The sequence below is a fragment of the Chrysochloris asiatica genome, unplaced genomic scaffold (genome assembly GCF_000296735.1).
Source record: "Chrysochloris asiatica unplaced genomic scaffold, ChrAsi1.0 scaffold00007, whole genome shotgun sequence".
NCBI lineage: Eukaryota > Metazoa > Chordata > Mammalia > Afrosoricida > Chrysochloridae > Chrysochloris > Chrysochloris asiatica.
Window position 1 is genome coordinate 25,201,219 of NW_006408525.1, and position 25,753 is coordinate 25,226,971.

The 25,753-nt window shown below is 46.8% G+C and overlaps 1 protein-coding gene across 1 annotated transcript in view; it reads left to right on the forward strand.

Annotated features, from left to right (window-relative positions):
• The window catches only part of LRRC3C (leucine rich repeat containing 3C), a 23,667-nt gene extending 6,632 nt beyond the window's left edge, over window positions 1–17,035 (forward strand). Inside the window, exon 3 of the mRNA XM_006833668.1 lies at window positions 16,234–17,035. Within this exon, the coding sequence (XP_006833731.1) occupies window positions 16,234–17,035 (802 nt within the window). The remainder of the gene's footprint in view (window positions 1–16,233) is intronic.
• Window positions 17,036–25,753: the final 8,718 nt, after the last annotated feature.

A 25,753-nucleotide genomic window follows, 5' to 3' on the forward strand; every position in this document is an offset into this window, starting at 1 on the left:
ACCACCAAACTTGCAATTCAAACAACTTTGCAGTCCAGCACCACACAAGACTGAATAGTGTCCCCCAAAACTATGTATGTGTTGTAAATTCTAACCTCTGTCCTCCTGGTGTACAGCACTGAAGAATAATGATGAATCTGTGAAACACCTCATAGCATGAATAAACCTGGAGGACAATATGCTAAGTGAAATTAGTCAATCACAAAAGGGCAAACATTGTGTGAGACCAATGTTGTTAAATGTTAAGAAGTTTTTCTTGCTAAAAGAAACATTCTATGATGGTACCAAGGATGGGAGGAAAACAAAAATTATTTACTGAGTGAAGAGTAGACGCATGTTAATTTGGGTGATGAGGGCACTATACAACAAGAGGGAGATTTGTACAGGAAAGATGAAGGTAGTAGAAGACACTGGGAGGAATGCAAGAGTTAAAGTGAATAGAGGTAAATACTATTTAACTGATGGTACATGGAAGGGATTACAATCATTGTAATGACATGAAGTGTATGATTTGCTGAATGTGGGAATGATGATCTATTCTGTAAACCTTCACTCATCTCACAATAAGGAATTTAAAGAGTGAGAGAGATGAAGAGGTGAGGAGCACAGTGGTTCTAGAGGAAAACCACTGGACTGTAAATCATAAGCTTGGCAGTTTGACTCTACCAGCTGTTCTGCAAGAGATACATGAGGCTTTCTGCTTCCACAAAGATTTACAGCCTTGGAAGCCTTATACAGGGTCAGAACCGACTCAATAGCACTTAACAAAAATAACGAAGAGATGAGGAAGAGACACGTCAGGCCACATGATGATCACCCAGGGGCAAAAGCTCAGAAGACACAAGAAACTTCCTCCAGAGCTGACAGAGCGAGAACGCCTTGCCTAGAGCCAGCACCTGAATTCAGACTGCTTTCCGCCTGAAGTATGAGAGAATACATTTGTTTGTGAAAGCCATTGGCTTGTAGTATTTCTGATACAGTAGCACTAGGGAACTAAGAAGAAGCTCTGGTAGCATAGTGGTTATGAGTCGGGCTGCTAACCTCAAGGTCAGCAGTTCAGAAGTACCAGCTGTTTCTCAGGAAAAAGATGAGGTTTTTGCTCCCATAAAGATTTACAGCCTCAGAAACCCAATCCACTATTAATTGGAACCAACTCCATAGCATACAACCACCAACAACAACAACCACCAGAGAACTAAGACGGGAATGAACAGAGTTCTGACTGACTCTAGCTAGGTTTGTGGTAAACTGTGGGTCATATTGTTTTTTTTAGCTTGAGTCCCTGTCATCTTTCTCTTCCATCTCTCTGTCCTCATAATGACCACATCATTACCAAGCATCTTGCAGCCACAAGGGCCTGGACACTATTTAGAATGAGCAGTAGCATTCTTAGGCAGCACCAGGAGAGATGAAATCCCTTGGACTAGCAATTGGTTTGTATGAACAAGCCTTGAAGTCACAGTTATACTCCTGATGGCCTATTCAATCATCCCATGTGCTGGAAGAGTTCCCATGTGTGAGAATGTTCATTCCTGTGTTATTTATAGCAGTGAAAACCCAAAACAGACCTAAATGCCCAAGGAAAAATAAAAAGGCAGATCGGCTGGATGGAATCGTATCTTATAGTAAATGGTTGTGAAAACTCCGCAGCAGTATGAGAAGATGTGTGTTAGGCTATTTGAAAAGATCAGGATACAAAAAAAGTGAACATGCCCCAGGGATACAGTCAGAAAAATCCAGAATGAGGGAAACTAGAACAAATGGCTGATTTCCTTCACAAATATGTTGGAAGGAAAAAGAGGGGAAGAAAATGTCAGATTAAAAAGAAAAGAAACACTATACCAAGCAAATGTCTTATTTAGAGCCTGATTCGAGCAAACCAACTTTGGGGGAGAAACCCACAATTTTGTTAAATTAATAGGATAACTTGAATGCTGACTGTTGTTGTTGTTATTGTTAAGTGCTGTCAAGTCGATTCCGACCCATAGTGACCCTGTATGGGGCTTCTAAGGGGCAGCTGGTAAGCTTGAACCTATGACCTTGCAATTAAACCAACTTTGCAATCTGGTGCATTAACCCACAGCACCACATCAGGACTCCTGAATACTGACTAGATGCTTGATAAGGGATTATTAGAAATACTAAGGCATGATAGGATAAAATGGTAATCATTTTTATTTAAAAAAACAAAAACATTTTTGAAATGTATACTAAAAATATTTGTGGATGAAATTATATGATGACTGGATTTTCTTCAAAATAATACTAAAAATATTTGTGGATGAAATTATATGATGACTGGATTTTCTTCAAAATAATCTGGGTTAGATGGTCCATGAGGATATAATTCTGAAGCCAATCCTGCCCACATAATTACCACATCTTCAGTAAACATCTTTCAGGCAAGAGTTGGCCTGACCTGGTTGGCCAGCAGTGTGGCAAGACCTGGAGACTCTTGGGCCCAGATTCAGTGACATAGCCACAGAGGACTAGAGTGGAGAATGAAGTGTCCAGCTGATAAGAAGAGAAGGCATATGCATAAGAACATCAACGCTTGCAGATAATACCCACTTAACCTGGCTGGATGATCAGAGCTCAACTAGAAGAAGAAAGAAAAGGAAAAAAAGGAATGTGATACAATTTGATGGACTTGACCTACACCTATGGATGCAGTAGCTCAAAAGAGGGAACAAATTTTTGCACTGAGGATCATTCCCACCCCTTCCATACACAGAGTAGACAGAGAAGGGCAACTTGGACATTGGCTACCCAAAATGGGGGGTTGGGGGCTACAAAGGCAAGAAGTAACTGGCTTACAAGCTTTCAAGAGATAGCCCTTTTCCAGAGGGTTTGGAGGAAGGTAGAATCTCCACTGAGTAGTATCTAATCTGTCTAGGGGCTAATGAAAGGGGATGCAGATAGGTCCTTTGTGGTACAATAGTGAATAATTGTTATCAGGACTGACTGTGAGGGTTGGAAATGTAAAGGTAGATGTTTTGTAGCAAAAGGAGGGGAGTGATTGACTTTGCAGTCTGGGAGTGGAGGTCCCTGGGACTATCAAGGGAGAAGAGCAGAGAGCGGGACCCTACCCAGAGAGGCAGTGATGCCAGAGGTAGAGGCAGAGGCGATGACATGGAGAGATGGAGCAGCTGGAGACTTTAGACCCAGAGAGGGAGAGGGGCTGTGTGCTGACACCCAGAGGGCAGGCTTGCAGGGTATACCCTTTGGTTGGTTGCTGATACATGGAGGGGATTGTAACCATGGCAATGAAACAGCCATAGGAGGAATGTAAAGCTAATGTTCTCCCCCGTAAACTATCACATAATTCACAATAAAACTTTTTTTTTTTTTAAATAAAAAAGAGTGGGCCTGGCAATGTTCAGAATGAACAGCTGGGTGCTGAGGACATGAAGTTCCTGATATTAATGTCTCTACTTTTTCATATTTGAAATTTTTCATAATAAAAAGTTTTTATATTTTGGGGTATACACTAACAATTAGCATAAGACAAAAACAGAGCAGCTCTGGTAAGATCCTGGCACCAGAATGCCAGAGTTCAGCCCTAAGCAATTCCAGTTACCAGCTATGTGATCTTAGACACATTACTGAACCTCTCTGTACAGCAGTTACCTCATATGGAAGTGGACCCGCGATGGTGATGTCCACAATAATACCCAGCTCATGTTGTCCTGAAGACCAGCTGGATCAATTAATGAGAAACAGGTAGAACAATCCCTGGGACATAATAAATTGTCTCTTATTAACTCATTCCACAAATATCTGAGCATCTACCTTGTTGTTGTTGCTGTTGTTAAATGCCTTTGAGTGGATTCCATCTCATAGAGATCCTGTATAGGGTTTCCAAAGAGCGGCTGCTGAGTTTGAACGGCCGACCTTTCGATTAGCAGTCCAGTGCTTATCCTACAGCGCCACAGCAGAACTCCCATGGAGAATTTTACTTTATTTGTTGTTAGGTGTCGTCGAGTCGGTTCCGACTCACAGTGACCCTGTATGGAGTTTCTGAGAAGCAGCTGGTGAGCTTGAACCGCCGACCTTACAATTCAAAACAACTTTGCAGTCCAGCGCATTAACCAGTAGCGCCACACCAGGACTCCTACTTTACTAGCTATGTAACTCAACAAAATAAAAATAACTTGCATTGGAGGCAGGATTAAGTGATCTTTTTCATCTCTAGTTTCAAATTTAGTGTAACGTGATATTATACTCTTAAATTTTTTATGTAATGTGTTTTAGAAACCAGAGTGATCCCCCTTCACAGCCTCTCCCTGCCCTGCTAGAGCTCCAAGTCTACAGTAGGCTGAGATAGTCGCCTTCCCCAACCACGGGGTGTTTCCATCTGGCCGGACGGGGCGTGGCCTCTGCTTGCCATAGATACGCCCCGTGGACCGCGATAGCAAACATTGGGCAAGATAATAAACAAGACACATAGTAAACAAGGTCCTGAGACTGTGGCAGTAGTTGGGGCAATGGGGCATCAAGAAATACAGCACCTGTCCCTGAGGGGAACAGATGCCACTCCACGCCTACTACTTTCCTCGCTGCCCTTAACTTCACCCTCCTGCTTCCTGAAGGAGAGACAGCTCACCCCCAGCAAGAGCAACCGCAGCAAAGAGCTGTTTATTTCATTGCCAGTTGTGTATTTGGTTTTGTTTGGGAGGGGCATCCATGGCAAGTGGGAGGCCGGTGCTGAGGAGACAAAGGAGCTCTGAAAGAACTTCCTGAGAGCGGGAGAGAAACAAAGGGGGGGGGGGAGCGGGGCGGGGGGGCCGTCAGAGACTGGCAACATCGCAGGTCCGCGCTTGTCGGCCTCTCCAGGGTGCCCGCCCCGCCAGCCTACCCTCCCACTGCTTCCCACCCGCTCCCTCCCCCCCACCCCCCCAGCCCTGTACTTGGCTGTTTCAGACTGCAGGACAGAAAGAGCTGAGTCGTCAGGACATCCAGGGCCAAGGCCTGGGAACCAGAACCCCCCCTCTGGGAACCAAGGACAGGGCTGTACTTTACAAACCCTTCAATCTTCTTTCATATTGTTGTTGTTGTTAAGTGCCGTCGAGTCGGTTCCGACCCATAGCGACCCTGTACAGGGTTTCCGAGGGTGTAAATCTTTACGGGAGTAGAAAGCCTGATCTTTCTCCCGCGGAGCAGCTGGTAGTTTCGAACTGCTGACCTTAAGGTTCGCAGCCCGATTCGTAACCACTACGCTACCAGAGCTCCTTTCATATAGGCCATTGCTATTTTCTCCCATGAATAGATAAAATTTTTTAAACACTGCAAATGGTACAGATGAAAAGGGCAATGGAGCTCACACTGAATATGGGTCTGAAGTGTGCACAGCCTGAGAAGGTAAACAGTATCACTAAAATGTACACAAGAAAAACAAGAACCTTTGGTAATTGCTTTGGCATATATAATTTCACAACAACCAAAAAATATGTGTGAGGGTGCATAGGCATATATAGGTTATACCTAAGTATGGGAGCACAGTGGCTTCAGACGATAAGCACAGGACTTCTAACTACAAGGTCCATGGTTTGAATCCTCCAGTTGCTCCGTGGGAGAAAGATGAAGCTTTCTGCTCCCTTGAAGATTTAAAGTCTCAGAAACCCTATAAAGGGTCGCTATGAGTCAGAACTGACTCAGTGACACTCAAAAACAACAATATATAAGTATATTTGTATGTGTTCGTGTCGTTGTTAAGTGCCACCAAGTTGTTTAAAATTCATAGCAACCCTGTATTGGGCTTTCAAGAAATAGCTGGTGAGTTCATACTGCCTACCTTGTAGTTAGCAGTCCAGTGCTTATCCTAAAGCACTTACCAGAACTCTATATATGTTTATAGGTGTAAGCATATGTATATGTATAGATATGCATATGCAGGGGCATCAAAAAAGGTCCTGGAAAAATTCCATTAGCTTTTAATTCCAGTTCCCACAAACTTTTGAAGCCCCTTTATATATAATAAAAGGAGCTCTAGTAGCGTAGTGGTTACTAATCGGGCTGCGAACTGCAAGGTCAGCAGTTCGAAACTACCAGCTGCTCCGTGGGAGAAAGATGAGGCTTTCTGCTCCCATAAAGATATACAGCCTCGAAAACCCTGTTTCGGGTCCTATGGGTCAGAACCTACTCGACAGCACTTAACAACAACAACATATATAATAAAGCACAGAATGGACACAGTTACAGATAACTTGTTTTTAAGTGCTGTAGAGTCAATTCCAACTCATAGTGACCCTGTCTGTATAAGGTTTCCCAGGAGTGGTTGGTAGGCTTGAACCACCAACCTTGTGGTTAGCAATCCAGTACTTATCCTGCAGTGCTATACCAGGACTCCAAAGGTTGGCCCACATAACCAATACATTACAGGATGGCTTTTCAGGATTTGAAGGCGTAGTACCACAGTATCATGGAACAACTTGGTTAATTAGCATACATATGTTAGTGCATTATTCAACATGGCCTTCTAGCCATGCTTGGTCTTGTGATTCCTTCAAAATGATTAGTGTGTGAGACCCACCATAGGGTTGGACAGTTTGCTAATAATGCAAATAAAGTACATGGAATCCTGTGGGGGTGAGACCATGCTAATAAGGTGTATGGAACCCTGAAAAGGGGATTGGTAAATGTTGCCATCCAGTAGGCTTCAAAAAAGAGTGAATCCCAGAGCAGCAGTGGGGAGGGACTTACTGCGACCAAAAAATGAGCTAAGTGCATCTTTTGGACCTGGAGTCCCCCGTCTGGAGAAGACGTGCAACACTGGAGATTGTGAGAAATGGCATCAAGTACCCCAGAATCCAATGGCAGAGAAACTGCAGCAGCAGAACCAGAAGACCAACGTAAGACAGCTGTGGTGGGCTTCCAAGCTCACCAAGTAAGGTGACTACAGTGGGCATGCTGACCCACACACAGAGTGAGAGAGCTGAATGCCTTCAGAAAGGAGGCTTGCTGGCAGAGTGGAATGCCTTCAGGCACTTATTACCAGAGCTAAAGAACTTTGTAACCTTTGCCCAAACAGGGCAGAGGCCAGGCCAAGGAAAGAGAGGACACTGTCCTCACGGGACTAAGAGAAGGCCTACGTGGCTAAAAAGAGCTCGGAATGCTGACCTCCACTACGTGCGTCCTGATACCTAACCCCACGTTGTAGCCTGTTGGCACTGAACCTGAGTTGTAAATAGTGACTTTCCTAATAAACCCCATAACTGTGAGTTCTGTGTGGCCATGTCCACTGAACCAGCCAAGAAGTAGAGAGTGCTGTGGGAGGCTGATATCTGAATAGGTAAAAAAAAGAAATCAGCTTGTGCTAATCTTGATTCTCTGACCTCACCCTCATGAAGTTACCAGCGGTCTAATACCAGCATTGCCATTTTTACAATAGATCATAAAGTTCTACGTTCTAGTTTGGTGAGTAGTGTCTGGGGTCTTTAACATTTATGAGCAGCCATCTAAGATGTAACTTTTGGTCTCTACTTGTCCAGAGCAAAAGAAAAGAAGGAAATCGAAGACACAAAGAAGCTAGTCTACGGGACTAATAGTCTACATGAACCATGGACCTATCTACCCTGAGACCAGGGCTATTCTAATCAGGCCCACAATAGATGGATCCTCATAATGGGAGAAAATTGTGGAACAGACATCAAATTCTTTTTGAAAATCCTGACTTTCTGGACCAATTGAGACTAGAAGACTCCCCAAGACTGTTGTCCCAAGATCATCTTTAAACTTTGATCCAAAACTAGCCTCTGAGGTCACCTTTTAGCTGAATAACAGATTTACTCACAAAATAAAGATGATCACTTGTGATATTGTGTTTCTTTTTTAAAATCTCCTATATGAGGCCAAATGTTCAACAATTACTTTTAGATGAAGGGGAGAAAGTAAAGGCACAGGGAACTCTATGAATGGAAATAGAACAACCAGGATGGAAGTAATAGGAATATTCATGCATTGTGAAAAATGTAGCCAATGTCATTGAACACATTGTGTAGAAATTGTTAAAGTGGAGCATAAGTCACTGAGAACACAATAAAATATTGCCCTTTAACTGACTGTGAGGGTTGGAAACGTAAAGGTGGACGTTTTGTAGCAAAAGGAGGGGAGTGGTTGACTTTGCAGTCCAGGAGTGGGGATCCCTGGAACCATCAAGGAAGAAGAGCGGAGAGTGAGACCCTACCCAGAGAAACAGTGACTGAAGAGATGGAGGCAGAGACTGTGATGTGGAGAGATGGAGCGGCTGGGGACTCTAGACCCAGAGAGGGAGAGGGGCTTTGTGCTGACGACCATGGGGCTGGCTTGCAGGGTATACCCTGTGGTTGGGTGATGATGCATGGAGGGGATTGTAACCATGGCAATGAAACGATAGGAAGAATGTAAAGCTAACGTCTCCCATGTAAACTATCACGTAATTCACAATAAAACAATTATAAAATATATAGATACTGCCCTTTAAAAAAACAGCAATGGATATAAAAACAGTGCCCTTGCCAGGTCAGCATAACTTCAAGACAAGACCCTCTAGCACACTTCTAATCGTATTACTACCTTTGTAGATCCCCTATCTAGAAATTTTGGGTGGACACTGTCCTAAGCCCCTTCTTCCCCTGCCTAAGGCCAACTCCTCCTTCAGTAAAAATCACAGCTATGTTTGCTGTGTTCCAGCCACTAGGCAAAGGATTTTACATGTATAGACTCTTTCAATCTTCAAAATACCCCTGTAAAGTAAGTGTTTCTATTCTTCCCATTTTGCAAATAAGAAAACTGAAGCACAGAAAGTTTAAGCATCTTGTCCAAAGTCACAGTTAGGAAATGACATTTCTTCCCAAAAGTCATTTCCGGCCACCTCTCTGTCCTGTTCTCATAGGGGCGTTGTAAAGACTTCTATCACTGTGCTTGAGTGCACTATATTTAACTTCTCTGTTGCATATCTGCTTCCCCCAATGGGTTGCTTGTCCTTGTCTTACTCTAATGCATTTCCTGCACATAGTGGATTCTCAATAAACGTTAGCTGAAGTAGGTAAAATGAGCCACGCAACCCAGACTACAGTCACACTGAGCTACTTAACTATTCTCAGAGTATATCTTGCTCTTCTATCAACCCACAATGCTTTTCTCCTATCCTTTACCATCTGGTAGACTCCTATTCACCCCTTGAGACCTAACTCAACTGTAACCTTCTCTGTGAAATCTTCTCTAACTGTCCAGGTAGAGTCTGTTGCTTGTGCATCTGGGCTCCTCTGACAACTGGAGCCCAGAGTCACCCCTAAACTACCAGGTAGTTGAAAGTATTTGTGCAGGTGCCTGCCTTCCCCAATTGTTTAGGGGATGCATCCACAATGTCTGAGGCCCTGGTACACTGTGGATGTGTAGGAGATATGTGCTGGACAAATGAGAGTAAATATATCTAGAGATGAGCACAAGGTGTATATGCCCTTTGCCCTTTCCACAAGGTGGTGTTAAGTGCTAGGAGAGTCTCTTGTGGTGGTGGCTGTGTGCCATGGAGTCGGTTCTGACCCATAGCGACCCTGTACAGGGTTTCCGAGGCTGTAACTCTTTACGGGAGCAGAAAGCCTCATCTATCTCCTGCGGAACAACTGGTAGTTTCAAACTGCTGACCTTGTGGTTCACAGCCTGATTTGTAATCACCATGCTACCAGAGAGCCTTAGATGGTATAAACCGTCAACACTGTCTGTTTAGAGGTCCAAATTCACCCAGAGGTACCTCAGAAGAAAGGCCTGGAGATCTACTTTTGAAAAATCAGACTTTGTGACAGACTTTGTGGTGGTCAGTTCTACTCTAACACACATGAGGTGTCATCACTCAAAATCTACTCAACATCAAATAATTATCAAGGAAGGGGATAGGGAATAGGTACCAAACAGACAGCTAGTCAGTTCTACCAGCTAGCCTCTCTTTGTGCTTTAAATGTCCTTGCACACATGTCTGTCATGTGTCTGTCATATTAACTCATTGAGGACACGTGTCTACATGTCTACATCTCCATCTAAACTGGTGGTTCTCAATTCAGCCTGCATATTAGCTGGGGATCTTTTTTAAAAAAAATACTGGTGTCTAAACGCATCCACAAGATTTTAATTGGTCCAGGTAATAAGAATCCAAGAAAAAATCATATTTTAAAGCCCTTTAACGTATTCTACTGAGTAGGTTGAGTTTTGAGAACCATTGAGATAGATCCAGCACCTTAAGAACAGAATCTGTACCTTTTTCAACTAACAGAGTGCTTGGAACATAGGGCTCTCAGAAATCTTCACTGAATGCATGAATGGATGACCGAATGACAAAGAAGCCTTTCTACTCCAACCTCTGTCACTGTGCACTGTCCTAACTGTGATTCCTCCTTCTCTCCAGAGGTTGCCCTTCTTTACTAAGCAATCCACTTAGCCACCCTCAGTTAACCAGCATCACAGCTCCAGGTAGACTCTTCTTTGTAGACAGACTATCTTCTCCTATAGATGTAGTGCTCAATATCCTAGCCCTACTCTTTCCTGATGAAGTCCTGGTGCAAAGCTATTTGAACTGAAAGGTTGGCAGTTCAAGCTCACCAGGTGCTCCTTGGAAGCCCTATACAGGGTCGCTATGGATCGGAACTGACTCGACGGCACTAAACAACAACAACTCTTTCCTGATAGCTGCCCTTGCCTAAGTATGAGGTAAGTCTCTCTGTCAACATTCAGGATCAGCTCTTGTGCCAGAGCTAAACTCTCTATCCAAGGTGAAAGGTATCAAAGCCCACATGTTTCTTATATCACATTTAGCTGCAACTTTGAGATGGACACCTGAGTACTGAGCCACAGAATGCCAGGTCTAACTAACAAGCAGGGTTTTCAACTGGTTCTTCTTAGTTCAGTCATGACTGACAAAACAAAACCAGAGTGGACTCAAATTGAAAATATGGGTGTACTGGAATGATAAGAAGCTCTGGTAGCGTAGTGGTTACAAGTTGGGCTACTAACCTCAAGGTCAGCAGTTCAAAACTACCAGCCGTTCCATGGGAGAAAGATGAGGCTTTCTGCTCCCATAAAGATTTACAGCCTCGGAAACACTATACAGGTCGCTATGAGTCAGAACCAAACTTCATGGCACATAACCACCAACATCACTGGAATGATAACCAGAGCAGAAAAAGTTACGGATTGAGACCCTGCTGGAAACTTCATCTCCCTCCTAGAAGACAAGGATAGCAGGCATGTCACATAGCAACAAATCTTTTGACTGACAGAGTCAGAAACCATGGTGACAGCTCAAAGATGGGGGTTGATCATGTTGTGTTGAATGTGTGTTCTTTTCTACAGTCCTGGCAATAATCTAGTCTTCTGCATCAGGCTCCTGAAAGAGCTCGCTCTGCCTCTTCCAAGTCTCTAATTCAAGGGTATCGACTCATAATTTTTCTCATTCTGGTACACCACATTTTACAAATTCAGGTCTGTTCCAATTTCACTGTTAGCCATGGCTAAACCAGTTCAGATTGGTTCAAAGCCCTGCTAACAAGCAATCCAATTAGAAAACTTTTTCTTCCCCTCCTAAAGAACTGGGTGGTGCACAGATTTCACTACTGAATGTTTTAATCACCAATTCTACAGAAAAATCTTGATCAAGAGGGGGATAATGCAAAACAGAATTCCAAATTCACATGAAATCCAGATTTTCTGAAGCCATTGAGATTGGACAAATTACAGAAACTACTCCCTTGAAATCATCTTTAAACCTTAAACCAAAAATATCCCCTGAAGTATTCTTTTTTTTTTTTTCTTTTCTTCTCTTTTTGAAGTATTCTTTAAACTAGACAATAACATAACTAGGAAAGTTTGTTTGCCTTGATTATTGTGTTCTTTCAAGAACTAGCTATATGGGACCAAACTGACAACATGAACTCATAAGATTAGACAGGAAACCGAGGAGACAGTGAGTTTGTGTTAATGAGGGAGGAACAACTCCAAAAAGGTGGGGGAGAATGGTTGCACAGCTTAAAAATGTAGTTAATGTCACTGAATTGTACATGAAGAAATTGAATTATATACTTTCTGCTGTGTATATTCTCAACAACAACAAAAATAAATAAAATAAATTTAAAAAATAATTTTTTTTTCTGCTTGCTGCTCCAGTGTAGACGTGTATCTTATATGACTCCCTGGACTTGTGGGAGTCTGAGAAATGCCCCCGCTGAGGGCCCAAGAGTGAGTCAGTGGTTCATGCACCCCCAAAGGTGACATCATTTGCTCTCCTATCATCTGCTCTGGTCCCCATCACGCTTCTGAAACTACTTGTTCAAACATCACCCACAGTGCCTGCTTTACGGGTAGGTGTCTTGTGCAGTCAGTCACACAGCACCCTGAGTTTGGTTTAAAGCTTTGCTGTCACCATCTTGAATTCTTAAGTGTTTGAATAAGGAGTCCAGCATTTTCATTTCACACTGGACCCCACAAATTATGTGTCCAATCCTCGTCACGCAAAATCTCTTAATGCGGCACCATTTTCTTTCTCAGAAATGTCCCTAGAGCATATGACTTCAGCGTCCCTTGTGAAGGTCCTCCCTGGTCTCTGTGACGCCCAGTCTCCCGTTCACCTCTAGCTCTCTAACTGAGTGGAAGTGATACAACATCTGAAGCAACATTGTGGATGGATGTCCTAAAGGGTCAAAAGGCAAGGAATACAAGGTATTGGTGAAGGTGGTATAGAGGAAGGGGAAGGGTCCACAGGTGGTAAAAGGTGATTTTGAGAAGGAGTCAGGAAATGGGCCCTGATTCCCTCTCTAGTTATCAGTTTACCTTTGTGAAAATAAAGAGTTTGGACTAGGTAGTCTCAAAGATTAGTTCCAGCTCTGTCCTCCTTTGAGGTTCTAAGTTCTAGCACCAAACTGGAGAAGATACATGTAGGAAGGTAAGGTGTCACCAGAGGCTGAGTTATGTTGTGGCCAAAGCAGCCTTTGGTGGTGGTGGCTGTGTGCTGTGGAGTCGGTTCTGACTCATAGCGACCCTGTACAGGGTTTCCGAGGCTGTAAATCTTTACAGGAGCAGAACGCCTCATCTTTCTCCCACAGAATAGCTGGTAGTTTCGAACTGCTGACCTTGCGGCTCACAGCCCGATTCGTAACCACTACGCTACCAGAGCTCCTTAAGCAACCTTTGGCTGGGGCTAAAAGTCAAGAGAGTGGGTGTGTATGGTATCAGATGAGTCATTCACACTGGTATTAGCATCAGGGATTCCTTGTCATCCCTGCTCCTACTAAGCATAAGAGATGGGGTAGATAGAAAAAACCTGCCCTGTCTCCAAGGAACCTGACCTGTCCCAGAGGACATCTGGGTTAATGTTAATATAGTCCATAAAGATAATGTTCTACATTCTAATTTGATGAGTAGCATCTAGAGTCTTAAAGTTTGTGAGCAGTCAGCTGAGATACCCTTATTGGTCTCTTTCTGTCTGGAGCAAAGAAAAGTGAAGGAAACCAAAGATTCAAGGAAGCAATTAGTCTATAGGTCTAATGGCCCACATGAACCACATCCTTCTCTGGCCTGAGACCAGAAGAACTAGATGGTGCCCAGCTGCCACTACCAACTACTCTAACCACGGACACAATAGAAGGTCCTGGTGGGAATGGGAGAAAAATGTAGAACTCAAATTTCTCAAAAAGACCAATCTTACTGGGCTGATGGAGACTAGAGGAACCCCCTAAGACTATTGCCCTACAACTCTTCTAACCTGAAACTGAAGTCACCTTTCAGGCAAATAATAGATTGGCCTATAAAGCAAACAATAACACCGGAAAGGAATGTGCTCCTTTAAACAATTAACTATGCAAGACCAAAATGGCAACATTTGCCTAAAAGGCAAAATGAGAAGGCAAGGACAGGCAGAGACACTGGAGCGTTGGCGATGGGAAAGGCACGGTGGAATTAGGGAGAGTAAACTGACACATGGCAGGAATAGCATCAATGCCACAAAACAATCCTGTATTAACTGTTGAATGGGAAACTAATTTTCTGTGTAAACTTTTACCTAAAACACAATAAAATGCTCAAAAAATAAAACGTAACCTGGGTGCTGAAATCCAGGAAGAAGGTCAAAGAATATTCTGGAAAAAGTAATCTTTATTGCTGTTGTTAAATGCCAGGGAGTTGTTATGAGTTGTCGTGACCCTGTAAGGTTTCTGAGGCTTTAAATTTTTACGGAAAGTCTCATCATTCTCCCTCAGAGCAACTGGTGAACTTGAACTGCCAACTTGGTGGTTATCAATCTAGTGCTTATGCTGCAGAGCCACAGCGCTCTAACAGTAACAAGAGCACTTCACAAAGTCCCTTTATATCCACTCACCCGTCCAACCTTGCATCAGCATGCTCACTTGCAAAGGCAGACAGGCAGACTCAGAGGAATTTGCTGACATGTGCAGTCACACACCCTCTGCCTTCAAATCCTTCCTTTCCACTACCCAGTTAGCATTAGAGGAGTGTTGGACAATGATAGGATGAGGAGGCTCTGGATAATAAGTTGTCTAAGCCCCTCTTAGCTCCTAGGCATGTGGGAGCGTTCAGTGTGCCACCTTGGGAGTGAGCCAGAGCCACTTCCAACCCAGAACATAAAAGCTGTGGGAAAACTCAGACTCCAGGCCCATTGAAGAACCTGTTTTGCTGTTGTTGTTATGTGCCATCTGGTCAGTTCGGACTTATAGTGATACTATGCACAACAGAAGGAAACACTGCCCCATCCTGGGCCATCCATTGTCACTGCAACTGTGTAAATCCATCTCATGGGGGGTGAGGGGAGGTTTCCTCTTTTTCACTGTCCCTTCCTTTACAAAGTGTGATGTCCTCCTGACAAAATGCCCTAAGTACTTCTAGGGCCATCTCTCAACACTGCAGAGAGCAAACAAAAGTTACACCATAGAGCCCCTGGCAGGCAAGAGGACTGGGTACCAAGCGAGGAGAGGAGGTCCTTCAGAGACACGTTTTCTAAGGCAGGTTGAGGATAGTTTGCTCACTATTGAAGAAAGTGAGAAAGGGCACAGTGGAAAGACAAAGGAGAATGTGGGGAGGGATAGGGTCCGGGAGAAAGATTGCTGGAGGCAATGGATTCGAGATAGGGTCCACCCCAATTCTGCCCTCAAAGCCTGCCAAGCAAAGACCCTTTATTTAGCTCAACAAGGCTCTGGACAAGGGAGAGAGGTACTGGGGAGTCAGAGTCTCAGCCCAGCTGGGGAGATGGATGATGGAAAATGTCACACCAGGGTCTTGAGAGGGAATTAATTCAGCATGGTCTCCCCAAAGCAGAGAGATATCAGGGCTCAGGATCTGTCTCTTCTCTTGGTATTGCCTGGCCAGGTCATGGCTCAGGTATCTGACACCTGGGGCCCAGAGTCACATGCCAGGAAACCCAACACTCTTGGGCCCCAACTTCCATCAGCCACCATGAAGCAGGTCTTCTAGAGAAGGAAGCGGGTCTCCAGCGCTGAGCATCAGGGAGGATACTTCAGGAGAAGGCTGTCCTGTCAACAGGGGTGAGAGGCTTACAAGAGGAGCAAGAGGATGAGGGAGGAAGACTGAGACAGGGGAAAATGAGGCAAGCAGAGGGGTGGAGGCTCCAGGAAAAGGTGGGACCTAAGGCACATCTTGTCTAGTCATCTAGACTAATTGGATGCCCTAAAGTCCTATTGCTGTCCTCCTTCTCTCCTTTACACTACTGCCCACCCGGCAATCATCCAATTAGGCTGGAGAAAAATTTTACTCCAATGAGGGCCATCAACACATGGGAAGGCAAAAACTTAAAAACTCCCAGACTCAGAATGGCCAATAGGATCTTGGGCAACAGGCTAAGCAACTTCATAAATTAATCTTACTGAACCAAAGAGACCCCAAAAGGGTCTCAAGCCCAGGGGGTACATTTATAAAGGACCCTACTGAGGAGCCCTGGTGTGGCGCTACAGGTTAAAGCACTGGACTGCAAAGTCAGCAGTTCAAACTCACGAGTTGCTCCTTGGAAACCCATTGCAAGGTCGCTATGAGTCAGAACGGACTCGACAGCACTTAGAAACAACAACACTGAGGAGCCCTGGGCCAAAAGAAGAAACCAAGAAAGTCACTAAGGCAGGCGAGAACCCCCAAAGGAGGGGTCCCGCCAAAGAGACCCCAGAGAGGGATCTCAGAAAGGGAGACCTGCAGTGAGGAATGGGATTTTCTACTCACTCTTCCTTTATGGGGTCTTTTCTTCTCCAGATCTGACTCCACTCCAGGACTATGCCAACCTGTGACCATGCTCCGACTAGCCAGGCGCCTCCTGTCCCTTCTGCTGGTGATAAATGCAGGGAGTCCCATGCCCAGCCCCCAGACACTTCCTCAGGGCTGCTACCTGGCAGAGGAAGCTGGTGAGCGGACGTTCCGCTGCAGCCAGGCAGGCCTGAATGCTGTGCCCGCTGGCATCCCCAATGACACCCGCAAACTCTACCTGGATGCCAACCATCTGGAATCAGTGCCAGCTGGTGCCTTCCATCACCTGCCTGTCCTGGAGGAGCTGGATCTGTCTCATAATGCCCTTGTCCTCCTCTCAGGGGCTGCTTTCCAGGGCCTGGCACACACTTTGCACCACCTCGACCTCTCTGCCAACCAGCTGGCCTCAGTGCCTGTAGAGGCCTTCATGGGGCTGCAGATCCAAGTGAACCTGTCTGCCAACCCATGGCGCTGTGACTGTGCCCTCCTGGAGGTGATCAGGAGGGTGAGGCTGGCACCAGGCACAGGGATGGGCATTGTGTGTGGTCCAGGAGCCCGACCAGATCTTGTGGGACAGGAGTTCCTGCCACTGGCAGGAGAGGAAGAGCTCTGTGGGACAGGGCGAGGTGGGGCCCAGAGGAACACTGATGTGGCCCTGTTGGTCACCATGGGAGGCTGGCTGGCACTAGTGGTGGTCTATCTAATCCACTACATGCGGCAGAACCGAGATGAGATCCGGCGCCCTTTCACGCAGGCTCCAGACCTGCCTGTGCGCGCTGAGGGGTCTTCTACTCTCAGCACAGCTGTCTGATGACCAGGGAGAGCATTCTGCCTTGCCCCTCACCCTGCACTCCTATCCTATGCCCTCTCCTTTCTTCTGAAGTCTCACCCCAACCCCCAAATCCCATCCCACCCCTACCCTTCTCTCTATCCCTCAACCAACTTCATCTGTGCCTGGATTGTGCTAGATACAGAACCCAAAGCTCTGGAGTCCACATTCCTGGGGGGATGGCAGAACAGAGAATGGCAGTATGTGTGCCAACCAGGAGGAAGAAGCAAGTAGCTGTGGCAGACTGAGGAGAAAGCCTTTACCCAGCTGAGGGTGACCTCTGAGCTTTCGCATTATAGCTGTTTGAACTGACTCTTAAAGACTAAAGAGAACTTTGGACCGAAAAGGAGAAGAACTCAAGATGGAAGGTCATGTGCAAAGGCAAGGAAGATGTAAAACAATTCAAAATGGCTGGCCATTGGCAATGGTGAGAGGATGCTGATGCTGAGCTGGAGGTAAAACCTGAAAGTTGAGGTGCAGCTGTGTGGGTGCCTCCTCCCTTCTCCTCCATCCTGCTGCCTCTACTGAGAACAACCACACCCTCTCTTGTCCGCCCCGCTCTCTCCTGGAGCCCTCTATTGGAGACCCACTAGATCAGGGCTCCCTGTTTCCTTTTCTGGAGAGTCTCCATTCTCTGTCTTCTTTATACATTTGAACAGATTCCTGAACTCCTATCCCTTGAAGGAAAAATGATCTACTCTATTACTGATCTGGGAATAGGTGACCAGAGAGAGGGTCTAGGAGGTGTCCTGCCCTAAGAACACTGCTAACAACTGAATAAAATTGCTTGTATGAACTTCTCTGATCTCTTTCTTATTCAGTTTACTGGACTTGTATAGGTTGGCAGCAAAAAAGGGTAGGAAGGGTGTTGAGCTCTCCATCACCCCCGGGTGGGGGAATGCTCCTGCTGGACTAGATGCCGGTTCCTCTCTCTCCTTCTGCCTCCCAGCTCCTGACACTAGAGCCCATCTGCCGAGGAAGCCAGGCCCTATGAATTATGGAACGGGAAGGGAGGGGAATTTGGTGGGAGGGCAGCATCAGGACATCAGTCACCAAGCCCCCGAGGCCTAGCCCAGGCAGCCTCTCTAGGACCTGCCATCGCAGGAGAGTGAGGTAGGAACAAGGAGAAACTGCTTTTAATCTCAGTGGGAGGCTGAACCAACCGGGTACAGGAAGAAACCAGATGTGTTCAAAGTTAATAGAAGAGTTCCAGAGTAGGGAGACTAAGTTGGCTGAGGGAAAAGGTTGTGGATAATACCTCTATTCTCAAATTGACTTCTCAAGGGACCCAAGACGTAAACATACCCTGTTGTTGCTGGTTTTGCCATCAAGTTGGTTCCAACTCATAGTGACACTGTATACAGTTTCTGAGGAGCAGCTGGTAGGTTTGAACCTCCAAGCTTGTGGTTTAAAGTCCACTGCTTATCCTCTAAAGTCACCCCGAAGTCCAAACACACTCTATCCGCTGCATTTATGTCGGATGATCCACCCACTTGGGATCCATGAAAAAGAGCTGTCTGGGGGAAACTTGTAGGAGCCCCAATAGAAACTGAAGATAAGAACCACTGAACCAGGGTTCCACCTAGTCTGGGCAGAGATCTGTGGGTGGCCACCCAAGGAGTGGCAGAGAAGAATCCATTGCCTCCCCCTGGTCTTTCAGCTCCATCCTGCCTTCTTGTCTTCTTTCTGGGCCACCCAAACGTCTACAGATTCCCTCTGTGATCCCTGAAGCTCCCCTCCCCATATCACTCCAAGTGTAAGCCCCATATTGACCCAGTTCAGAAAAACCTGGGACCCAAGCGTCTTTTCGGTAGAGTCATAGTCCTCCCACCTCCAGGCATGCTCGGGGTGTGTGTTGCAGCTTTGACACCCCACCACCACCACCACCACACCCTGCCCTGGGACTTGGAGTGCTGGCCCCATCCCTATCAAAGTCACCATCAGTCCCTCCCCAGCCACTCTCAGGTCTGTCCCACTCTCTGCTCTCCCACCCTCTACTGGAATCAGGTTGAGACACATCTCAATGGGTTCTGGGAAGTAGACTATGTAGACAGACCAGTGGGGGGTGGGAGGGTGGGGACAGGAGGCGGCCCCTGTCTCTGTCACTGGTGCCCATTTCTAGAGCCTCATTGGACTGTCTGTCATCTGAACAGCAGAGGTCGTGTCTGTGGGTCTACGCTTCCCCTACAGCCCCAGCTCTCAGAGGTAAGCTCAGAGCACGAAAGGTTCCAGGCAGCTTAGCTTTGGCTGTACTTCAGATGGGGAGGGATCCTGGAGTCTGGATAGTAAACACTCCAGTAGTTACCCCATGGCCTTCCTCGCTCAGAAGGGCAAGGGGAAGTGGTGGGGAAGATGCTCCACTGACCCCCCACTGTCTGGAAAGAGACCCCTTCACACTAGCCAGCTGGACTCTGAGTCAGAATGTGGTGGGAGGAGGGGGTCAGAAGCTGTAGCTACAGTTCAGCTATCATAGAAGACTGGAGAGAGCTGGACCCCCAGACTCCCACCTGCCCAGTTCCCGAACCTAAGCAATCCCTCAGCATACTGCTTACTGGGTTAGCAGGAGCAGGGTGGCCTAAGTAGCTTCAATCCTATCCTCAACTCTGCCAGGGACCAGAAATCATGGGACCAGTGTTCCAAGATGCCACCCGGGCCCTGGTGAGGCAACTGGATCCAGTTGGCGACCTCATCCCACTGACGGGCCTCATTGATGCTGCCCGGTTCCAGCCCTTCTGTCTGGTTCGGCGTAAGAGAAAGGGTACACTCTTCTGGGGAATGCAGTACATCAAGACCGACTTCTCCCTCCGGGATGTGCTGGAGCCAGGACCCAAACTACCAGGTACTGAAAGAGAGTCAGGTCAGGTGCCTGCTCTGGCTCTGAGGCAAGAGTCCCTAAGAATCCGGGAAGCCTAGTGACAAGCCCCAGTTTGTCATCCACATGCAGCATCCCATAGCTAGTGGTCTGTGGGTGGGGGTGGGAGGAGAGACGTCCCTCAGCCTTTTCACCAGAGTCTCTTTTGGCCCAGTGGAGCAGAGGCCAGGGTGGCGGGGAAAGTAGACACAGTCCTTGGGAAGTCGCCTGCCTGAGGAGGGATATGTGAATCTAGCTCTCAGGGTACTTCCAGTCTGAGAGGGGAGACGTGAATCTAGCTTTCAAGGAATGCCTTGACTATTGGAAGAAGTCAGATCCTTTCTCTTTGGGGACTTCCCAGCAGGATGAGACCAAGACATCCCCCAAACACAGACTTCAGCTCCTACGAAGCCCACCATCTACTAGAATCCACTGCCATTGAGTCGATTTGACTCATAATGTCCTGACACAGGGTTTCAGAGGCTGTAAATCTTTAGGGGAGCAGAAAGCCTCATCTTTCTCCCATATAGTGGCTGGTGGGTTTAAACTTCACACCTTGTAGTTGGTAGTCCAGTGCTTATCCTACAGCACCACCAGTGCTCTTTTTTGTTGCTGTTCTAAGTGTGTCAAGTCAGTTCCAACTCATAGCAACACTGTCTGTATAGGGTTTCTGAGGAGCGACCGGTGAGTTCGAACCACTGACCTTGAGGTTAGCAGTCCTTAGTTTATCCTACAGCATCACATCAGGACTCCTTATTTACTAAAGGAGAGAATACAGACTAAACTGAGTAGACTGGAACTGAGAGAGGCAGTTAAGGACTGCACCCCCTTTCTTGTCTTGAGTTCTCTGCAGGTGAAATGCCCCACAATATTGATTGTGGGGCATCCCAGATTGAAGGGATGTCAGCCTCCTAACCAGATGCAGTTAAATCAGCTGATTCCAAGGTCAGGAACTGTTTTCCTCATTAGACTAAAGAAAATTCAAACTAGAAACAGTTTTCCCTCATATCTGTGGGTCTCACCTGCCTCTGAGGGAGGTTGTCCCAAGCCAGGAATGCAGAAAACAAACAAAACAGAGCCTCAAGCTGTCAAAATGGATACCTCCACAAGCCTACCCAGGCATTAGATAAACATTTGTGTTGTTACTGTGTGCCAGGCACTGGGCATATAAGGATAAGAAAGCCAGGGCACCCACCCTTAAGGACCCACTAGTGTAACAGTGATGACAGCCCAGGATGACAAAAGTGTGCATGGAGGGGCATCTCAATCAAGCACTGACTAAGGCTCATGGGCTCTGCTCACTCAGCGCACATTTATTCATTTGACACATAATTCGAATAGTTTGGGAACTGGTTTCTCCCTGTACAACAGACTTGAAGAGGTACATTGGAAGTGAAAAAAGGTATATTAAAGTATATTTTAAAAGGTATATTAAAGTATATTTTAAAAGGTATATTAAAGTATATTAAAGTCATAATATAATGAACTGATAGCAGGAAGGGATGTAAAGTATTTATAAGAACTCCAAAGCATCTCAGTAGGGTCATTTAGTGTATCCTCAATGGTCCTACATGGACAAGTCCACCTTGAAAGCACCTATGGGTACTGACAAAATAGGGTGTATTTATCACACTGAGTTACCTGAAGCAGGTGACACATTTAACAGAGAGTTTCCATCCTAGCAGAGCAGAGGTATACAATGAAAAATGACTGTTAGAAAATGCTCACTATACCTTGTCTACCCCCTTGTTCTTCTTCCCACTGATCTAAGATTTGGGGTTATGCAGAGCAAGGCCAATCTTTTTTGGGCACAATAGTCTTTGGACATTGAAGATGGTTCTGGAGCCTTTATTACTTGGGGTCAGCACATCATAGTTGAGCTCTACCCTGTTCCTCTGTCCCCTTTTATGTCTCCAGCATGACCACACACACATCTGCCTGTGGAGTTGTATCTTTTCCAGGTCACAAAGCTCATTTCTGCATATATGCGAATTAACATCTTCTAAAGAACATTAAAAACACTTAAGTCCCCACAGAAATACTCATGTCTGAGGTCAACTCTCAATTCACATTCCCTTTGGGTCAAGGGCAATTTATCATGCAGAATCCACTTGCAAGGTATGTGTGGTATCTCTGTCCTGTAGAGCCAAGAAGAGACTCTAAGATTACAATCCAAGGCCGCAGCGATGGCGGGGTGACAGCAGGTGTGAAGACTGCAGCAGTAGGGCTCCCAGTGAATATTTCTGTCACATGTGGGAGCAAATGCCAGAACTCCATGGAAATACAGATGCTCAGCATTGTGAATGATCTAGAAAACTTAAAGAAAAGGTGAGTGGCGAGACATGTTGAGGGTTCCAAGTGAGAGGAGCTGACACAAAGGGCATGTCTCCACCCCTAGAGCAGCACAGGATGTTAGAATTGACAAAAAAAAACCTTCATTTTACAAAAGGTCACAGAGAGAGCTGGGAAGACCCAGGACTAGAATCCATACAGCCTCTAATCTCTGTGCCCCTCTAAGACAAAAAGAGAGATGACAAAGGTGCCAGAAGGAAGAAGGGCCCAGGGATACAGCCAAGGGGGCTCTAACATGGATGGGAAAAGGTCCCTATTCACTCAGAGCCTCTGAACCCAGCCCACCCACCCACCCACCACAGGAAACTGAAGAGGCCGGAACCTTCGTTCCTACAGAAGCTGCGGGAGCGTGGGGAGAACCTATACGTGGTGACAGAAGCTGTGGAAACCCTGAAGGAAGCCACACTGGAAAGGGGTGGCAAGGCTGGAGGGGGCATCTCCATCCCCCTCCTCACTGCTGTGGGGCTCAAGGTTAGGAACCTCCCAAATGCTTTCCCTGCCCTACCCACCATCCATGCACAAGTGGAGACTTCTTCACACTTCTTACTTCCCAAAGCCCCTTACTCTCTCACCTGCATCCTTGCCCACCCCTATGCCTCTCCTCCAGAGTCCTTGTGTGGCGTTATGGGTTAATGCGCGGGACTGCAAAGTTGGTTTGAACTGCAAGGTTCAAACAGTCAGAAATGACTCGACAGCACTTAACAACAACAACATGCATCTCCTCCAGTTTCCCTAATATGAGCACTTTCATATTTCCTAAGGACTTTTCCACTTATCTCACAGGAATCCTGTGAGGTAGGCTAAATTGCTATTGTAACTCCCACTTTATGGTGTTTAGGAAACTGTACCTCAGAAACATTCAGTGACTTACCCAAGATCACTAGCCACTGACTAGCAAAACTGTGAGAAAAATCCATGTTTCCTGACTCCCAGCTAGTGTTTTCCTCTCTCAGTTCCACTCCCTGTCAGAGTTCTCCCACCCTCAGACAGGATTCCTTTCTCGTCCATCATCTCACCCCTCCCCCTTGCTCCCTCATCCCTGTCTCTTTCCCCAGGGCTCCTTCAGTTTCAACACCACCATCAACCTGCCTCTGGGTGCCATCTTGGCCTTTCGTCTCAAGCAACTGGTCATTGGGGAGAACAGCTGGGGTACGCCAGGATGGAATGTGAGGGAGAGGGGAGGCAGATGTCCCAGGGTCCCCACATCTCAGGACTAGGACTTGGATCCAGGTTCAAACTGGGGAGTCTTGATCTTCCATTACTATTTCGGTTCTGTCCCCCAAACCATCCTGTGACCCCAGGACTCCCATGCTCTCCTCTCCACCCCTACTCTACAACCCCTTCTGTATTGCTCCCAACCACTCCTGCTTTCTCCCCAAGGCCACATGATATGTTTGGGGTGGGGTGGAGAGCAGGAGAGATAAGAGTCAGATGACCAGTGTCTCATTTCTGATCCCCCACAGACATTCCTCCATTCAAGGACAAGAAACTGAAAACATTCTCCATCAAAGGTTAGAGAAGTTGGGGTACTCTTTTCCCTTCCCCACCTCATAATGTGATAGGGGCTGGAGGAGGGTGGACAAAGTCTTATAAAGTTAAGGAGACACAAGGACCCCTCTCCAACAAAGGAAAAGAACTGTCTAGTCAGGAACCCAAGCCTAGAGCTTGGGGGTAATAGTGGGAAGGAGGCAGAGGGGTCCTTCGGGCTAGGGCAGGCACTTCTAGTGCCCACCAGTTTATTGGCCCCAGTCCCCATGATGCTGTTATGGGCAGGCCGGGTCCAAATCCACTCCAAGAGGTGGGATGGTGCAGGGCAACACCTGCCATCCATCTTCGGCCTCTCTATAGAGGTGCCTACTGCACTCATCCACAGTGACTGCATGTGTCTCTTTACCCTCTGCAGGATCCTCCACGCCTCAATGTAAGGAATGAGGCTCCCCTGAGATCCCTCTGTGCTCTGTCCCATAGCCTGGCTTTATTTTTCCTGGGGAAGGGTGCCTGAGAGAGGAGACAGGACGCCAAGTCTGAGAAGGGGGCCTGTGAGTATGAGGGTGAAGTCACTCCGAGACAGGTTGAGCAAAGTAGGGTCCCGATCTCCATTGTCCTGTATCCAAAGTGCTTTCCAGGCCTGAGCCAGCCTCCAGAGAGCACACGGGGTTTCGGACGCTGCAGGCCGAGGTAGAAGAGGAGCTGCAGGCGCTGAAGAGCCTGGCCCCGCAGCAGCGGAGAGGCCTGCTGAAGGAATTGCTGGCGCTACTGGGCCAGAAGTCGGCGCTGCGGGATCTGGAGGACGCGGTAAGGGTGGGGCTATGGTGGCAGGAGGCGGGGCTGGAGCGGTGCAGATGGGATTGCGAGAGACTGGGGAGTGAAGATAATTACAGGTGAGGCTGGGACGACCGTGGCGGAATTGAAGTGATGAGGGCTACACGCGTGCGCAGTGCAGGCTCCAGGGCGGAGTTGGATAGTGACCGCAAAACTACAAGAAGGGAACGTGGGCTGGGAATAAGTGGAAACGGGTTTGAATCGTCAGGGAAAGCGGGGCTGCGGGGCGGCTGGAAGACTATAACTGGCATGTCCAACCAAGGAAAGTTCTTTCAAGGCTAGCGAGAGGCTGAGCCCCTAGTCTGAGGGAAGGGAAGCCCCAAATTGAGAAGAACTAGTCCCCCTTCCCTAAAGCGCTCCCTGTTTGACTAGGAGTATCTAACTGATCATGATATATGGATCTCTCTGCCAGGTGGATCAGGCCCTGGATCTTGATGAGCCGATGGCTCCAGGATTCTTGGGAGGGCCCAAAGACACAGTCCTTATGTGGCTTCAGGAGACTTCTGGAAAAATCAACTCCATGATAGCTGGGAGCATTCTCTATCTGCTGGGAGCTCTGCAAGGTCTGTGGCAGGGAGGGAGAACAGTCATGTTACAGGCCTATTGGGTTAGGTTCAATGGTATCAAGTTGTTGTTGTTAGGTGCCATCAAGTCGGTACCGACTCTTAGCGACCTTATGCACAGCAGAACGAAACACTGCTCATTCCTGGGCCAACCTCACTATTGTTGTCACGCTTGAGCCCATTGATACTGCCACTTGGCCAATCCATCTCGCTGGGCGTCTTCCTCTTTTTCTCTGAGCCTCCACCTTACCAAATATGATCTCCTTCTCCAGCCACTGGTCCCTCCTGACAATAGATCCGAAGTATGAGAGACGAAGTTTGACCATTTTGGCCTCCAAGGAGCACTCTGACCGCACTTCTTCCAACACAGATCTGTTGGTTCTTTCAATATTCTCCTCCAACACCATAACTCAAAGGCATCAATTCTTCTACGGTCTTCTTACTTACTGTTCAACTTTCAGAAGCATATGAGGTTATTGAGAATATCATGGCTTGGGTCAGGTGCACCTTAGTCCTCAAGCTGACATCTTTGCTTTTCAACACTTTAAAAAGGTCTAGTGCAGCAGATTTGCCCAATGCAACACTTCGCCTGATCTCTTGACTGCTACTTCC